Genomic DNA, 20466 nt, shown 5'->3' on the forward strand with positions numbered 1-20466 from the left:
CTATTTATATGCATTGTATATAAATACACACATATGTATATAGTCTATTCATCAGGTATGGCATGTAAAATATAATCCAGACTATTCAAATTTCAGTGGTCTCACCTATTACAATTATCATGAAGGACTATAAAAGACATAAAAAGGTGGAAAAATAGTACATTATTTATATTATGGGACTGTTGGATATATTTCAGAACACGCAGGCAAAGCAAGTGTAACTCAGGGAATAACAAGCATTTATTTTTTGTTCCAGCCAACATAGATGATAGATGATTTTGTGCTTGTCCACTTACAGGAAAATGTCCTCTAAATGCCAAACTAATTTAATTTCCTGTACCTAGTCACTGTGCCCAAAACTGGTTTTTATCTCTTTGAAGTAACAACAGCATTAGAATAGAACAAAAGTTCAAACTAGCCCATTTTTATATAAATACAGAGAGTAGTGGTGTTTGGAATACTCAGATCCTCCCATTAAAAAAAAAAATTCATATTGAATCATATGAAAAACCCTCTGAAATATAGTTCAAATAACAGTTAGTAGCAATGGGCTTTATGAAGGTTAATTTTAATTTGCACACCCTCTTGGCAAATGTTTATCTTAATACCTAGATTTCATGCAGCATGCTTGCTTGAGGATTATTTAAAAAGAAAAACCTTTCAGACAAAATCTAAATCATTTTTGAACCAACTGAGGCTAAGAAAATACCTGACATTATTCCATGTCAAATATGTCTGCATACCTTTACTTCTGGATACCCTTTTCTACGGGGTATACAGAAGGACAAAGGGAAAAAAGTATCCTTGTCATAAAAGGTGAGACTGGTAATAGCATACAATGTACAGCTCTGTTGTTTAGCTTTTATGAAAAAGTCATTTGTATCTCAAAGCTGAAAGAAGACACAAAATTGTAAGTCCCTCTCTCACACCTGAAACCTGGTAACTTCCTCCCCATGTCCTTGTGACACCTTTTCTCAGTGAAAGCAAGCTGTGCAGAAGGTGCAATAGCACAAGAGTGGTTGATGGTAATGTAAAACAGAAAACTTTGCCTTCCCTTCCTCTTTTAGGATATATAAGGATAGATCCCTGTTTCCTACCCAACATCCATTGTATATGGAAGAACTACCTAACCCTGTTTCTAATAAAGTTCATGCTGTCCAGAAATTGCAGAAGTTACTGATTTCAAGAGCACAAACAGACAAATGGCCAGGCTTCATTTCCTAAGAAAATGAGGGAAAATTTCCAGGAACTGATTTGATTATAGCATTTAATCACTTTCACAAGAAGAAAGTTCTAGATGATAGAGATCTTGAATCTAGGAAAGGAAGATGTGATTTTTAAAAATTAAAATATTAAAAAAAAAACCAAACCAAAACCATCAGATAAACTATCCAAAAAGACAATCAAAGGAAAAATAATCAGAAGCAAACACAGTTCCAACCAGTTGCAATGACCATTCCTAAATTACTCCAGAAGCTATGGATTTGCCTTCTCAGGATCATTCCAACTAATGAGCTTTAGTGAAATACTAGGCACTTGGGTCCAGAGAAAGTTCACTGGAAATAACAACCAGGCTAAGAATAGATGGCCTGAATGATTTTTATGGTCTTAAATGCTTTACAGAAACATAAGGACTTCCATTTTCATCTTACATCTGCTTTTCTAATAACAAAAAAATTGCACTTAAAAACCAAGCCAAAGCGATGTGCAGGACAGTGCACCTGTAATTCTGCTTGCCTAACACACCACAGCCCAGACTACAACATGATATTCCTCATTATATAATTATTTATTATTCTCTCTCCACAAGATCTCTCTCTTTTTCCTTATCTATTTCTGGTTTGTTGGTTTTTGGCTTTTGTTTCTCTTCTGCAGACGAACTGATGAAAGTGGTACATGCATACAGCGCCCCAGAGCCCAGCAAAATAAAAGAATTACCTGTTAAAAATAAAAAGTGCAAATAATGCTACCTAAGCAAATAAACAAGGTTGAGGTTTTATTTTTGAAACCAAAACCATTCAATCAAGCTATGAATGTCAGTGTTTTAATAAATTGTCAGAGTTAAGCCTAATATTTTACAGGGAAAGGGTGAAACCTCAGAGAACAAAATAACAGTGCCTAGAAGAAACAGAGCACTACCTACATTCTTTCTTAGGAAATTTCACTAATTTTCCACTGTTGCCTTTGATACTAGCATTTATCTGGTTAAGGAGGGTCAAGTAGGTATATTCAGATAGAGGGATCACTGATCTCACCAAGCATGGAAACTCTCATCTGGGGATTCTTGCACTGAAAAGGTAGGTATTTATTGCAGAGGATACTAATTGAGAAGTAGCATTAAATCCAGTAAGTGCACAGTTATTCTTTCTCAGGCACAAAAAAATTGCTTATTGTTCTGACTCAAGACAGCATGAGATTTTGTTCATACAACCCAACCATTACATTACTGCTAACTTACCTGTTATATAACAAGAATACCTATTATATAAACACAGCTTTCAAGAGATTACACAACACAAAAGTCAAAACAGCACAAGAAGACCTCTTATAAGCACAGCATCTTAATGATTTCTAATGTAAGGAAAAGTAACTGAGGACTGAAAAGACCTCCCTTTGCAGGATTATTTCCACTAGAAAACTAAGGTCATGCTGATACCAGTTTATAGCAGCAATTTCTCAAAAAATTGATATACTTTCTTCTCCTAAATGAAACACTGTTATTTTAATATAATAATTGATGCTTCTCCAGGAAGGTAATTTAAGAAAAGAAAAATTACCTCCTATCTTAAAATTTCTTTCAACACTTACTTCAAACAAATATGAAGCTGTCTATATAAGTACCTGCCCTATGATATACAAATATAAATGCAAGGGCAAAATTTGCATATTTTTAATAGAAACTACATACAGATACCAAATGTCAGTTCTATTAATTTATCAGCAAGTACATTTCAGTCATTTTAGTATCATCATAACTCTTGACTTTCAAAGACTTACTAAAAAGAAAAATATTGACATTGATAACATGACCTTGTGTTCATCTACAAACCATTATTTTCAAGACTATTCTCTTCTAATATCAATATATTAATATGCAAGAGACAAACAAGCAGATTCCTATTGCTTTATCTTTCCTGTGCACATCTCAGAAGACCTTTGAGTACAGACCACTGTAGACCAGTGCAGCTGCCATCAGTGTTTTTTAGGCATAGGTGTAACTGTCCAAAGCTCTGACCTTCATGGTTATGGACAGAAAACATCTGAAATTGTTTCCAGAAAATACCAGATTACCTCCAAACATAGTATGTCTCATCGGTCAGTGTGTCCTACAAAATCTTTTTCTACTCACATCTAGTGCAGAAATAGTCCAGAACTACTGCACACATTCCACCTAAGACCCCTACAAAGCTCTCGTAAGTCTGTCCTGTTCCCAGCAGAATACCCAAGCTCACATTTTCTAATCATTCTGCAGAGAGGTTTGTTCATTCTCCAATGTTCCCTAGGTGAGATCTCTATATTAAAAGCAAATATTCCCTTAATAGAGGTCCCAGCACTCTGCTAAAGACAGTGCAACAGAAAATCTTCAAGTTGATGTTATGATTTAAGGAGAAGTTTCAGCACTTCATTCAAAAATTGTTTTTGCATTCACTGCATTCTGCCCTACAGCATTGCTTTATCACACATTCCCCTATACTTCCTTTAGTTCATGCTCCTGCTCACATCTGTTGGGAATAAACAAAGAAAACTGTTGCTCTACTTCACACATGTGGCCATGCACAGTTACTACCGTAGATCCTAGAGTCTGGACTGTGATTTTTGACATTATACCTGTATGTGTCTTTTCTTTTGATTTTATTTTTTTGCCCGTGAATTTGCTTGGTCTTGGTTTCAGTACTCACAAAGTAAGAGAAGAGGGGTTTAGAAGTACATATGTGCTTAACTCTTGTACCACCTCTTCTCTCAGATATGGTTTTCATTCTCTAGGAACAAATTCTCACTGGCAGAGCACACTCTGGATCGTCCATGGGACTGCTCCCAGACTTCATTTCCCAAATATCATTTTCAGCCTAAGTGCTTGGCATCTCATGGGACTGACTACTCTATATTAGTTTGGTTTTTTGAGGCATGAGGCATGCTTATCTCCTGCCAGCTTTCTTGAGTGATGGGCTTATTGTTAACACCTGCTTCTCTTTTGCCTGTATGACTCCTCTGCCTACAGTCACTCTTCCTCAAAAATTTACAGGATTTGAGCTAGAGCATAGCATTCAAAGGAACACAATAAGTTGCATATGGAACATTAAACTACACCATAACAAATCAAATTAATCACACTGCAGGGAACATTAATTACACTACTATGATTTCTTTGTAAATAACTATTTGCTAGTCAAAAAAATTTATTAATTCCTATTAGGAATAATAATAATTCTTATAGGATTTAAGTAATTCCTACATCCTTCATCTTCCAGACTGCTATTTCTTGTCCACCAAGGCTCAATAATATTTTATCTTCAGCTTAAAGACCTGTTAGAGCATATTTTAGCTTGGGGCACACACAACAGTTTCATTCTTTCCAGACACAACCAGCATACATCCAAGGCATCTTAAGACCTTTTGACAGTCTCACCCAATATAGTCAGGAATGCTCAGAAAACTTAATTGTTCAGAAGAAGTGATCAAGCTTTATATGACATGTTATGAGATTCTCAAACTAAAACACCCTTGTAACTCTATACTGACTCAAAGCACATTGAATTTACACACATAGCATAGAATTTACAAACTTCAGTGGACACTGCAAGTGCTTATAATTTTCAAAAAACCAGACTATTCCTGTAGCAAAGGAGGAAAATTCAATACAATCATGTTATAAGCATGTGACAGTCATGAAACCTGTGGTACCATAGGAAAAAAGTACTATTTTGCAAGATGAAGAAAGGTGAATGTTCAATAACTTACCCCTTCTGCCTTTTCTTCTGTGTTAGCCAGCATTTCCTGGAGGGCTCGTACTGACAGAGACTGCTCCAGCACAGAGGTGCAGATGGACAAATCAGGTGGAACATTCTAGTAAAAGAGAACCATGAGATCACATTAGTAACACATTTGCTGAGTAGCACTTTCCAGTGACTCAGTTTTGCCTCTCCATCCATGGATGTGAAAGATCTAATACATCTCTGAGGCTATGAAATCCAGCAATGCTCTGCTCAGCATGTGCAAGCTGATACCTGGGGTAAGCAGTCCCCTCTAAAAAAGAAAGAGACTCCCAATAAAAGAAGAAATCAACAAATTTCATCAAGTTCAGCAGAGGATCTCCATGAATGTCTGATGCTGTTATACTGTGTCTATTTCCTAATTACTTAAGATAGGACAAAGTATCGCATCATGGATGGAGAAGGATACCAAAAGACGCTCTTTCAGTCCCAGTTTATTGCATGGCGATGGTATGGCCGGAAAGAGGCCGAGTTTCTCTGGGGAACAGGTAATCAGGAGAGGGGAATGGGAGTGGCCTTGGCTAGCTGCCAATGGGATGAAGACACAGAGGGGACAGGGACCGGAATACCCGACCCCCGGTGGGTACAAGGACACAGGGGAAGGTCACAGGACCGGAAAGGGAGACAGGACCTGGGGTTTGCAGGAAGGAGGTTACAGGATCCTGATTTCAGTTCTTATACCTCATATACCGAATTACAACAAATGTCAGGGCTAGGACACTCCTCCTGTGTGTCTGCAGAGAGGAGGAGAGAAATCTTGCCATTCTCTTTAAAAATCTAATGGTGATTACAGGGGAATAGAGGCAGACCCTTCTTGGATGTGCTCCTTGAAAGGAATAGGAGCAGCAATACTAGCTGTACAAAGAAAATTAGAGAATAAAATTGGGAATGGAAAGGTTCCTAAGCAAAGCAATAATAGGTCTGCTTGGATATTAGCACATGGAACAAGTGTCCCGTACATTATGCTCAGATTGTGAGGAAAAACCAAATGCAATCTTTAGGCTACTGGTAGTTAGCCAGACCTCATCCTTATCATAAAGTTCAAGATGAATTTTCATAGCAGAAATACTGGACACCAAATACCAAGGTCAAGCCAGCAGCTTCACATGCCTGAAGGCAGCATACTTCACCACAGGCTGCTCCAACTGGGATAAAACTAGTCTTCCAAAAATTATTATTTAACGTGTCATGCTTGAAAAAAATATCACTGAACTACTGAAAAGTTAATTTTCCAGACTATCATAAAAATTCATATAAAATTGAAAGAGGTTTGTAATAGCAATGTCTAAGTTATAAAGTAGCAAAGTAAAATTAGATTTTATGTAGGGATCTTTTCTTCTGTTAATAGAACATTCAACTCCTACACACCTTTACTTGGCTCCAGAAATTCTTTCGTATTCCTTCTCTATTTTCTTCTCATGTAAGTTGCATATTTTAGTTTAGGAATACTTTTATTGACTCTTTCAGTTTTTTACACCATGAATACTTTTGCTGGTAAAGCTGTAAAAGTGCACACTTACTCAAATGGTGTACAAAGTAAAGAGACAACTTCCAAGGCCAAATTGTAAAAGATAGTTGCCAATTCTTTTTTTTTTTCCCCAAAAAGTCAGTTTACTCAGAATATTTCACACTCTTACTAGCTTGTTATACTGCTGTTTATCCCTACTAAATACAGCAATTCAGGTCTGTTTAATACATAAAAGATCTTTCACTATTTTCCAGTGCTTGTATTTCAAAGAAATTAACGTAGAACTGTACTTTAAGATTCAGCCAGATTAAAAAGTTTTTTAATAGCATCTTCTTTTGCATCGGTTTTGACTAACTTATGCAATGACACTTAGGCATGCAATATTTTTCAGCCAACTCCTCCAGAATCAGGTGTTTAATTATTTTTCAATGTTCTTGTTACAATTTTTCTTTTGTAGTTTGTCAGACACTACAGCAGTCCTTTCTATGCTAAAACTAGCCAACAACCAACAAATTAGATTGTCTTCAAAACACCCTTGTAATGTAAGTACTATCACAAACCCTTATTTTACAAAGCAGGAAAGAGAGTACTCAAAGATCTCAGGCTGCAAGGTGCTGCTTCTACTCAGTTAATGTAAGGACAGTTTTCCAGCCTAGAAAGCCTCACAGTGAGCCCAACAGTGCAGCTCACCCTCCATTCTGCCCAGTGAAGACTGACAAACAAGAGTGTGAACAAGAGAAGAAATGCTCCACACACTGTGCTCAGAAATGAGTCAAGGCTCCCTTTTCTGCATCTATAAGCAAAGTCTCCTTAACAATATTCCCACTGTTATTACTGTTATTTAAAGCAGCATTTTTGCTGGCAGAACATATGTATGTCTCACACATACAATTTTGGATGTATCAAAGTTTTTTCTATTAAACCTACTCCATGGTTATTTTACATTCCAATATCGAAAATCCTGCATCATTTCAAACACCGAACAAAAACATAACTAGGATGCTTCTCTTTCACCCATTTCATTCCCCTTTATGATCAAGACAGTTATGAGCACTTCCCTTCCTACCCATTAAAACTGAGCTATGAAGTCCCAATTAACATTTTTCAGCTATTCTCATTGCAAGTGAGTAAGGCACACTTTTTGCTGCTAGGGAGTAAAAAAGTATGCATGAGATAGTTTTGCTTTAATTAAGTGAAAGAAGTACTGTGTGCAGTCTAGCAAAATGTTAGAGCCAGGCTTTTTTCATGAGGCAAAAGGGAGAGCATATTATCCCACCTCATCTTCATTGCATGAATGCCTGGGTACTTGGTGGCCCTCAGGGAGGAATGTTTTTCCCTGAAGAGCTGAGGAAAGATGCACCTACTGATGCCTGCAGGGAGCATGTGAATTAGACCTGCCTCTCTGATAGCTCCTCAGCCAGCTCTGCTCTACTGCAGATCCAACAGGCATGACTGCATCAATCCCAGCACAGACAACAATCAAAGCATGGAAAAGCACAGGACAGAGAAGACCTGCCAATGTAGCTCATTTACAGCTCTGCTCACCCCATACACTTTATTTCAATTGCTGATGCTTTCAACACTACAGATTTAAAGGATGAGGCTTTGGGTGTGAGACACAGACAGAAGGTTCCTCTCTTGAATAACCTCCAAAGGCAGAAATTTCAATAATTTTAAAACTCATTTAAATACAACAAAAATTACTCACAGTGCCTTTTCCATCTCTTCAAAGCATAAAATAAAAATGAGGAAAGAAAAAGAGTCTCTGCCAGACCTCTGATTATCTACCTTATTGTCTCTCATATTATCTCTCACACAGACAGAGGATGGCATATGAAAAATAAAGGTATTCTATGGCAGCCTAACATTCTCTACTGAAAGATATCTTCATACAAAGTACACAGTAAATTTTAGTTCCCAGCCTGGAGAACAGTTGCAAATGCTAGTGGCTGCAAGGAAAACCTGCAGCAATTAGTTTTCAACATCAGGCTTTTTTCTGAGGACAGGTGAAAGGTGTTGGCAGTGACTGCTTTGCTAGACTGTGAACACACTATTAAATAATAAATAATTTTAAAGAAAATATTTTGCTACATGTCTAACAGCCCACCAATGCACTTTTAATCAACACCAATACTACCAGGTTTAACTAACAGATAAATGGTATTTAAATGGCATCTCTATTTTGATAACAGACCACAAACTATAACCCCCAAAAACTGATCAGCTCAAAAGCAGAGGTCTCATCACATATAAATAACCATATTGGCAGTCTTCAACCTTCTTTTCCACCAATTTTCATCATATTTGTATTTGCTGCAGTAACTTTTTTCATGAAGACATAGAAAATAAATTAATATTCCCAAGAGGGGGGGTTGGTTGGCTTCATGACAGTCCTTGGACAATCCAGGGAATCTGTATCACTTCAGTTCATATATTCAGCGGAAAATTCTGATAAGCAATGGCAATATCCAATATAATTTATTTTCATTCATTTCTGACACATTTGCAAAAATAAATTGTACTTTAATGAGTTTGAATATAAAATATACCCACTGACTTAAAAGGCAAAGAGTAATTCCAGTTTATCTCAGTATTAATTAAAGCATTACTATTTTTGGCTGACAATTCATGTTTAGATTTGTCCTCTTGTTAATTTTTCTTTTTAGAAAATATTTACGCAGTCATAATTACAGCCTAATATGCAAGTAGTTCGATTTTTTAAAAAGTTATTACATAAATAAATAGAAATTGTATATTGAATTTCAAAAGGAGATTCAGTACCTCTAGGAGTAAACAGTAAATTATTATTACCTTTTTTTTTCCTTCACTATGACTTGTAATAGCCCAATCAGCAAAATTAGACAAATTAAAACAAATGTAATGGTCATCTGGAATTCTTAATGCATACCCATTACTGAAGTAATTACTGGATTATTTAGAAAATTAGTGAATTCCTTATTCTTTCTGTCATTTGAAACTACATTTATTGTGTACACTAGTTTTCTGTAGTAATATTTGCATATTAAACTACACTTTACTCTGTGGGAGGCAAATTTGCAAATTAGATAATCATACCCTTTATTAAAAAGGTGTTTTGAATAAAGCTTTTGAAATATATTTAAAAATAACCCTAACTGCATTCCAACCCACAGGTGAATCATGGGTACTGGATGTATTCATTATGCTCAATTTAATTTTCTAGAGAATTTCTATTTACACACTCCAATGAAACAAGAGGCTGAGATGCAAAAGTCAGTGCTGTTGTCATTACTCTGACAATCACACAGTGCTAACAAGCCACAACCTGCTCATATAATATGTTGCATGTAATCTTGTGAATGTAAACTGAACTTCTGCCTCATAAATCTTACCAAGAGACTGAAGGATAATAAATTGCATCAGCAAACAGAATTCTGTCTCTAAGACTAAGCAGCTTCACCTCAGCTTTACTTCTCTTCCTAGATATTTGCAAGCTTCTCAGTTATTTTTCTAAGGTCACAGTTATTTTTTTTTCTTCTTTTAACGAAATTCCCAATTAAATGGACTTGCAGGTATTTAGTTTTTAACCATATACTGAGTATTCAGACAGCAGCACCTAAACAATCACCTAATTAAGCAGCCTGGTGTCAAAAAATGAGATGTGGGTGTTCATAACTTATTTTAATGCTAGCCCATTTACTAGATGCCTAACTTCGAGAATCCAAGTAGGAGGACTCAGAAAATTCATTTTAGTACAGAATTTAAGCAAAACATCTGTAGTTCTATTTGTGGGAGTAGCCTGAAAGAAACTGAACCATCAGCTATTTTCAAGTTACATTTAAATGTATACATCTCCATCTTTCTGGCAGCCCTTTCTGTTTAAATGAGCTTCTGTCTGGTGACAGTGATGAAACACACTCAATATTACCAAGAAAAAACTTCTATTTCTAGGACTCTACATAGAAGGTCTAGCTTTCCTTGTTTTCAAGCTTGTCATAGAAACAATGGAGCCAGCACAGAAATATATGGGTCCTGTCAGCCAAACAGAATGAACCATCTTCATCAAATCCCAAAGCAGAAAAGACAGAAGGAATTCTGAGCCTTATGGTTTCAGTTCTGTAGAGAGGAGTGTCAAGTAGCCCTGTGCTCTCCCTGGAACTCCTCCAGGAGCAGCCCCAAGCTCCCATGTGCTTACCATGAGCAGGCTGTGAAGGTTGCCTGGACACCCCCTACAGAAAGTTTTCTATCAGCTGCCTATGGCTATTTCAGTCTGAAACCATCCCTTTCTGTGTGAGGCTTTTATAGGACATTCCATCCCAAGCAGTTGTTTCCCCCAAAAGCAGAGAAATTCTCAGCATTCAAAACTTTTTATGTTACTACACCTAAAACTTCTAAGACCCTCATGTTTTTGGAAGAGCAGTTTGACAAGGCAGTGGCTTTTTGTCACAAGTACATCCTTTTCACCTTTTCTAGGAAAAACTTCAAAAATTCCAGCACATTCTACTTCCTGAAAAATGTCATTTTCACATAGTGTAAAGTCTCTTGTCAACACTTGAAAGCTCAAAAGGGTCCTTTTTCCACAGGAAAACTGTTTCAGGAGATAAAACTTAGAAACTGACAGGAGGATAAAATCTAGAGTAGTGTCTAGAATTTAAAAAAAAAAAAAAAAAAAAAAAAAAAAAAACGGAAAAAGGAGACAAAAACAGGGAAAACCAGTTAGTGGTGGAACTGACGTCAGACACGTACATTGCAATCATTCCATTTTCAAATCAGTGGTTCTCTTGAATTCTGTTGTTTGCTTATGCCACATGCTGATGACTCTTGTTAATCTGACCAAAACAACCAACTGTTTTGATTTTCTTAAAAATACTCTCTCTGGTCACATATATGAAGTTTCTCCATCTTGTCCAGACCTCTTAGTGCAGAAGTTTCCCAGAAGTGAAGCATTAGATTTGAAAAAAACCAGTGGTGGAAAAAACCTTGATACACTGAGCACACTTTCTGTTGATACAGCAAACATTCTTCCATGGTAGTCTTCATCTGATTACAGGGAGTTACCAGTTTTTATCCTCTGTGAGTTTGCACAGCAGTGAAGACAAAAAAAATCCTTCCTCACTTTCATTTTCAGATAGTGAAATGTCATCTGCTGGTCACTATGTAACAGAACTCATTGGCAAAGAAAATCATGTGTGCCTGAAACTTAACCTGTACAAACTTGAAGGCATAGAAGGAACCTGCTTCTTGAGGTTTCTCCTTCTCACAATTTGCTTTAAAAATCCGTAAGAAACCTACTTCTCCTTCAGATGTACTTACTTAAGTACAATTACAGTATTTTCCTTTTTGCTGGAAACAGTTTCAAAGTTTCATCTTACAGTTTTTCAGTTTTTGCTCTTTGGAAATAGCTTTGATCCTGAAATCTGTCAAAAGGTCTTGAGGCCATTATTAACAGAGCAGAGTATCTTAATCACTTGGAAGCTGTAATTCCTGGTATGGTATTTAGTTTCTGTATAGATTAAGGGCTGCATCCATTCCATCTTTAAATGGATAAGAGACTTTTTCCTCTTACCCTCCATCTCTTCCCTCTAGTCTCCTTTCTAACCTAAGGACATAAGTCCCACATATCTACATTACTGAGAGCTATTTCCTTTTTATCTCCTTTTTGAAAATGTAAAACTCTTAGCAACAGATAAAAGGGATATTAGGTAAGGAGCCATACAACTACACTGCAGCATTGATGGATAAACTTGGTCAATCAGCTCAACTCCCATCACAACATTTGCTGCTGTAGGCAGAAGCTTAGATGAACATTAATTGTGTATCACCCTAATGCAGTGAAAATGTGCTAATTTTTAAGGTAATTAGGAAAATTTCATGCTGATTAATAAAATAAGAAAAGCTCATAGGATCAACAGTGCTGCAAAGGTTCTAGGCATACATCCAAATTAACAAAACATGGCTTATCTTCATATTAACCCTGAAAATTCAATCTTATTATGCTAATTTTATGTGCATTATTCAAAACTTTAACGTTCCCTTTTATTCTTAGAGATTATGTTGTATTTGTAACTACTACAAAAAGTAATGGAAAAATCTATGATATTATCAGTTGGGAGGGTACTGTTGCTTTAGAACATGGAAGGAAGCAGTTACCTTTTGATTCTTGCAGCATCAGAAAGACAACCTTTATAAAATACTATTTTGTTCCCTCTCTGAAAAACACTGCAGATACCCAAAAGGAAAATCTTCCTAAAAGAATCCCTGACCAGATTTAATGTAAGCCATACACATTACAGCCATCTTATCTCCAAGTAGCAACCCTGTAACCTTACAGATCAAACAAATAGCACAGATATACAGATGTTTTGTGCCTGTAATAAGTGACACAGCCTGACCTGTGTCAGTGGAAGTTCTTGCCCTTGCATAATAACCAATAGGTCATTATTTGCTGAGATTCTCTTACTGTTAAATTTATCCCATATCTGAAATCTTCACAGTAGAATTTTCACACATAAAAATTACATTCAAATAAACATAAGTACTAATGCTTCCAGAAAACCAACTCTTATGAGCAATTCATTTACATTGCAGTAAACATGAAACACCATGTCTAAGCAAAGTAAAATCTGTTTATCTCATAAATTATGACCTAAAAAACATAACAGACATAAAATTTTCACTTTTAAGGATTTTGTTCTAAGTTTTCAAATATCATTTTCCACTGTCTGTTGTTGAAATCAGTGGTCAACCCATGTACCTAAGAAAATAATATATTGCTGAATGGAGCACTGGAAGTTTATGCTCTGAGTCACTTCTGACTTGCCCTTAAATGAAGAAAAGGAGATGTATCATCAGCTCTCTCCTGGGCAAGACAGTTTAAAATTATATTTAAAAAAATAAATTACCTTAGAAGATATGTACATCCATCTCTGTTAAGCAAATCAATCAGAATCATATATTGAAAGTTTTACAGTTAAAAAAAAAAAAAATCTATATTTAATAATGAAGTTCTTGTAGCTAAAGAGAAACTCTAGCAGATAATTTGGGTCAGGGACAGAAGGATTTGAAGCATCCTAAAAGCAAGGACTGCCTGCCAGGAAACTCTCCAGTGATTTCAGGACTTATACTGACAAGGTTCCACTGCTGATAAAAAGTGCAATAATACTTTCAGGCATAAATATTTGTTTGAAAAAAAATAAAAGCTTACCATGTATACTTAGAAACTGTGGCTTATCTATCAATGTCTAAGAATATAAAGACCCTGCTTGCCTGGGCATGGCACAACATTTGAACATCCACTGCATGATGTGAAAAATAAACACTTGCTTCAGTATACATCCCTATTAACTACAAAATCAAAAACAATAATTAAGATTAATTTTTTCTTAATAGTCAAATATTGTTCTTTCTTGGTCGAGGGTGCCCAAATATTGCTACTAAACTGTTAACATGAAACAAACTGCTGCTCTAAATAATTCTTTGCTTATCATTCAGTAGCACACAGAACAAGAAGCTTCCACAAAATAGTGTCTAGACAGAAATACCCACATGCATTTCCCACCTGCCTCAGAAGTGAATTAGGCAAGAGGCAATAAAGCAAGAGGCTTAAAAATTCAGAGATGGTAAAGACAGTCTCAAGGACCTTAACCTTGTGACTTGTGACTTTTTTCCTGCCACCCTTGAATACATGTTCAGGGGGGAGTATAACAAGTTCACAGATATGACCCCTACAGGAGACTGTGATGCTCATTTAGACCATTGACCAACCTGGAGTTTCTTCCTTGACCACAGAGTCAAGATCTTCCTTTTCAAAATTTCCCATTCTGACATCAAATAATAAGATAATAACTACAGACCTTTACAGACACCTATTATACACAAGCACATACCATTTCTAGGTGGTTCTAATTTTAATTTGCCAATACCTTAACGTTCAACTAACCAGGCATAGATGTTTCACTCCCCTACTTGGGTGCCCGTCCATGCCAGGGGTTAAAATAACCTTTCAATTGTCTGGTATTTGTTTATTTTCTAAAAAACAGACCAAAAAGAAAGCCACATAATTTTAACTTCTTCAAAATAACCAAAATTCTTTTTCATTAATTGCTTTTTCATTAACTCCTTTTCTATAGAGACAAAAAAATTCTAGTAAGAATCATGCAGACAGTTATATGTATCACCTCCATGATAAATTAGCCAGAAACATGCAAAACAAAAGGGAATTATTTTGCCAATTTGAGCTAACGAAGACTTATATAGTCATTAATCTAGATGCATCTTTCAAATGTATCAGCCCAAAGAGGCTTAATTTATTGTTAGTGTACTTCAGGTCAAATCAAATATCAAATATGGCACTCAAAGCTTATTAAGTTTTAATATAACAGCTAATCAAACTGGGCATGTTTCTTATTTAAAAATAAAACCTTATTGCAATTTGACTTAATTTCTATGGGCCTTTTTATTTGCTAATACTCAATCAAATTACATACACTAGAAAGAGAAATTCTGTATTACTGGGCTTTCTATTTTATTGAAAAATGGGCACTCAAATGCTTTGTTGGAAAGTCAGTTCATTTTTCATATTGCACTGAGCAGAACATTTGTTTGCTTTCTAGGACTTCTGTCCAACCTTCTCATGCAAGTCCTGTGCTAGAAACAGCTTGTCCCTGCTGCTTCTTTTAAAGATCAATACATACCTTGGCTGTTCAAAGCATCTTAAAGCATCAAAACCAATTCATCCTACATTATCTAAAGCCATTTGAACAACTGTTGATTTTGATTTGCATTTCTGTCAATTATTGCCTTATTGCCAGCTGTAAACACTGTACTGTGCAAATATAACTGGTCCATACTCAGAGAAACACCAAAAGAACCTGAAATTCATAGCTCCCTGTTATCATTAAAATACATTTAGATGTGGGATAGAAGTAGAGTGTGCAGTATTGTTAGGTGAAGATTGTATCAGACATTTGAAATCAGCCCTCTGACACTGGTTTCCTGGGTTTTTTTTAATTGCATGTAAAAAGTCAGTGCTCATGAAAAGGTGACACTTTTGTGGATGATGTCTTCATAAATATGTCAAAACAGTACAAACATCAAGAAGATGGAATAAACTTCCCACTCCTAAATACATTCTTTATATCCAGTAGGCAAGAAAAAGAGAACTTGGAAGAAGTTACAGCTCAAAAAAATCGATTAGCATTTTTCACAAATGCACATCCATCTCTATTGTCTACAGATTTTCAAACAAACAGCAAACATTCAGCAATTATTCAAAAATAATTAAACACTCAGCAAAAGCAGCCTTAACTGTGATCTTGTGCATTTATGCATAATGTTTAAGAGCATAATAACTTCTTGTATCATCTGGCCTTTGGTTTTTCTAATGCAAAATAAAGCAACTGTTCTTTTGTCTGCAAAAACAGAAAAAGTTATTCTTGCATTTGTATATGGTGACCCAACAGACAAGACTAGGAAAGTTACTAAAACAGCTTGCTTTTGGGTTTCAAACACAAGATCACAAAGCACACATCTTCAAACTCCAAATTACTTCCACCTGCCCAATGTTTCTCACCTAATTCAGAATATTTATAATCTAACACTCTAAATTTAATGTTGAAAATTTTCTTGTTATGATAGCAAGTTACAGCATTCCCTCAGTGGCAACAAAAGCACAAATAATCTTCCTCCTTTTTCATGGGGAAGTAACCAGGAGGTAAAATCTAATATCTTGAAAACCACAACCCAAAAGGTCTAAGTTTCAAAAATTCTTAGGAAATAAACAAAAACATATTTGATACTCTTTTTTCTATTTTTTTTTTTTCAGATATGATCAATATTAGATACCTCAAAGAAACAGAGATTCACTCATTAATAGGCCACATTTCTTTGTCCTAATTTCTGAGAGTCCATTGGGCTAGGATTATATAGGAGTCTGCTGAACCAGATTTTGCCTAAGTTCTTAAAAATACTGAGTACAAAGTAATAATACCATGACTTGAAGAGCTAAGAAGGTGTACAAAGCTAATTTGAAACTGCTGTTTTAGAGAAACATTGATCTAAAAGGCTTAAAATAAGCATTCATACTTTTATGTGTTCTTGGCCTGAAATAGAGATTTATGAATGTTTTTTCAGGTTTTCAGATGTGCAGCTACATATCAGTCTAATTAAAATTCAAATGACTGCTTTGTAACTACTCTGCATGTACTAATGAAGTACATTTCACTCTAAACCCTTCAGAGAAAATATTTAAAATGCTGAGCTCCAGGGGACTTGGCAGAACATGACAACTGTGTAACCTTGCAATGTTCAGCTTCCCAGGGTAAGGCAGCAAGCCTGGGCTTGGGCTTGTGCTTGCACTGAGAAGCCAGCAGCTCCAACTTGCATCAGTCATGAATTACCCAAATAAGAACTCCTACCTCAAAATAATATGGATTTCCACTATGTATCACTTATTTATCTTTCAAGGACTTTCCTGCTGTATTGTATTACCGTTAGTGCATTTGGTGAAGACAAGTAATCTGTCTGCAGTCTTGAACACATAGTCACAAGATTATTAAGGAGTCACAAGACTCATATACTAAATGGGGAAAAAGACAAACCCAACCACCAAAATCCATCAACTGTGCACTTAGATAAGGACACTACTTTCCACACAAAATGTAAATAGGTAAACCCAACATGCAATGATAGCAACCTTCCTTTTTACTAGGAGCTGTACTAAAAATGTTAGAACTCAGAAAATAAATCACAGCAAACTGGCAGGTGTTTAGAAGCCTCTAGAAACTTACCAAACCAACTGCAGGACTGCACACCACATATCTGACTTTATTCAACCAAAGTGTTTGTGTTACAGCCATATCTCAGACAAGATTTTTCAGCATAATATCTGCTTCTTTTTCCATCTTAATCTTTAAGTAATGAGATGCCTAAACAGTTACTGGGGTATATAGTCATAAAATAAAACTGATTTAATGGGACTTTTCAGGTTTTCTTCACTTATTTCAGACCAGAAGTGGAGTTCCTACATCTGTTCTACAAAAAACCCACACAAATGCAAACAAACACAAAAAACCCTACACCAGCAAGCAAGAAAAAACACCCAAAACAGCCACATCATATGTGAGTTTGTAACATTTAGGGTTTGTTTGTGTTTAACATACATTTAGCTAATGAAGAATGTTGCAAACCACATATTTGACTGGAGAAATTAAAACTCATGTTTTGTTCATTAAATTTCACAAATTACATAACTTTGGGTTAAGTTTCTTTAATGGATGGCCTATGTCACTAATAGTGTGAAACAACTCATTAATATTAAAAAAAAAAGATATTTTGAAATTTTTCTTGCATTGTTTAGTTGATAGGAGACATGATGCATGCATAGATATCATATGTACTATTCTTTCTTTCAGTGCCATCACTTGGAGTATTACCATCAAATAAATTGACCTGCAAAATTACTTTGATTCTTTCTTTCAGCTTTTGTCACTTTTTGTTCAGGTTTCATGTCATGAACTCTACCAGCATATTTAGGAATTCAGAACTTTCCCTTGAAAGTTTTTTGATTTTTTATTAATTACATATTTACATATTTCTAATATAAATTTTGACAAGAAAATTCCATGTATGCAATACCATTAGTCTTATAATAAAACTCCATGGGTTCTAAATAACTTAGCATTTTTACTAATTTAAGTAATTTTTACTAATTTACTAATTTAATTCTTAGTAGTAAGAATTCAAGGTTGTCCCCAAAACCAGAGAACTGGCCTATAAAAATGTCTTACTTTTAAAAATATTAACTAAGTGAGCGTGATTTAAAAAGAAACTCTTTCCCATTCATGAATGTACAGTTTGAAGATAAAAAGAGATTTAAATTAATACTGCATGGTAAATAATGCCTTATTAAGCTAAGGTTCAGTGTGTATCTCTGACAAAATTTAATTTGATAAAAAAATATTTAAGATCAGACATAATCCATTCCTATGTGAATTTAAAACTACAAATATCTGCTTCAACAGGAGATATAATGAAAAATGAAAATAGTAAGGTTTCACAGATTGAATCTATTATTTTTACACTATTTAATCTGGTGGTGGTGACATGCTTGATACCACACATTTTGTTTCCTTTTTAAAAACTACCTGAGTTACAAGTGACAGTAAAAATATGTTAAATTGTATTGTTGTGACTAGTAGCAATGCCCACAGCTTTCAGCTGATATAAAGCCATACTTCTTTTGCTGCTTTACAGCCATGGAGATCTGACAGTGCTTTTCATAGTCCAAATGTTTCACATTCATTTAAGATTATTCATTTTCCATCGCAAGAAATATTTATATTGGTTTCGGGGACCAAGTGCAAGGATCACAATCAGGTCTGATGGATATAACTACCAATCTGCATTTAGGCTCAAAATTTACACAGTATTTACAAGAAGCAAAAACTGATTTGGATATACATAGATAATAAAGATAATATTTAAAAATTTGTAAACCCTATGTTGCATAAAACTACATACAATATTATGAAACACACTGTTCTTATTTACATTACTCCTACAGAGTATTTTACTGGAAAAGAATGACTCACTGAATAAAATCCTGTCTGATCTACACTATGAAGACTTCATCTACCTGTGCCTAATTTATGTATGTCAAGTAGGCCAAGTAATGTATAAGTATTCATAAATTCTCTTCATTTAAATTATTAAAATTTATAGTTTTAGTCTAAGTCTGCTAAAAATTGAGTCCTCTGAACATAAGATTACATAAGATTAAGTGCCATCTTTACCATCAAATGGGAATATTCATTTTGGAAACATGACACAAAAGCAATTAAAATGGGCCTGGAGGTGCAGCTACAATGCACTGACAAAATTTTTTACTTATTTTAAAAAGATGATGTGGAAACACATGTACAGAAATGAACGACAGCAATTACATAGAAAAAAAAATCCAACCAACCACCTCACTAAATGGCATATTCACAGAATGACCCAATGTAAACACAAGCAAACAACACTGATCTAATTTCTCCGAGTGAATCAATAGTTTAAAAACTCACTATTTCATTATGTCAGTAACTGCTCAAAAAGCATCTACTTGCCCCCAGATGTTAATGGACACCACATGCTTTTTTATCTGGATTTATACAACGAAAAACTGCAGATACTGTTTCTCAGCTGTCAGAAAGAGTTTCAGACTCAGTCTCTCTGGAGACAGATTATTTGTCTTGGCCACTGAGAATATGTTTGCTATAAAACACAAAAAAAGAAGGCAATTCTTGCTTTCACATCTTAAACTCTGGAAAACAAACAGAAAAGAGTTTTTCTCCCAGAGGCAATCAGAGCACAGGAGTTTAGACCAATGTCCCACCATTCAGGATGACACCCTTCTCCAGATATATCCAGAGAGTTTGACTGCTGGCATGGAAACAGCTTGCATAAATACTAAAGAATCCTACTGTCATGTAGCCTTGCCTGTGCCAGGTATAACCCTCTCCAGTCCTCTCCCCCCATTCTCCTCTTCCCTTTAAGCACAGCCACCTGCCCAGCCCCTGCCAATTCATCTGACCAAAAAAAGGGCAAAGATAAAATCAAATTATTTGTATTTATTAGCACAATAAACACTGTCAGTCTTACCACACTTGATCTTAGCCAAAAGGCCGAGAAATTAGGCTTTATTTTCTATTCCCTTACACAACAGTAACATCTAGGGGCCAAAAAATAACAGAGCATCCCTGACATACTCTGGATAATGGAGTCAGAATTCCCAACCAACTGGCCTACACTAGTCTAGCACCAAATCTGCAGAATCTTTCTGCTCTGACACAGAAGAGACCCTTCAAAAGCAAAATGGAAAATCAGTTGTCAAAGTCTTAATTCCATGTGAAATACCTCCTTAACTTTACAAACAGAATTATTGGTTCCTGGGCTCTGCTCTCAACACTGTAACTTGTTATATGTAAAAATATCAAATCACAGGTCACACACTTGCACTGTCTTCTTCAAGAAGTTGAATTTTTAAAA

The 20466-nt window shown here is 35.5% G+C and overlaps 1 protein-coding gene across 1 annotated transcript in view; it reads right to left on the minus strand.

Annotated features, from left to right (window-relative positions):
* RYR2 (ryanodine receptor 2) overlaps positions 1–20466 on the minus strand; it is a 416925-nt gene that overhangs the window by 299395 nt on the left and 97064 nt on the right. Inside the window, 1 exon segment of the mRNA XM_056487752.1 lies at positions 4960–5064. Coding sequence (XP_056343727.1) covers positions 4960–5064 — 105 coding nt within the window.

Source organism: Oenanthe melanoleuca, chromosome 3, assembly GCF_029582105.1.
Source record: "Oenanthe melanoleuca isolate GR-GAL-2019-014 chromosome 3, OMel1.0, whole genome shotgun sequence".
In the NCBI taxonomy this organism is placed as follows: Eukaryota; Metazoa; Chordata; class Aves; order Passeriformes; family Muscicapidae; genus Oenanthe; species Oenanthe melanoleuca.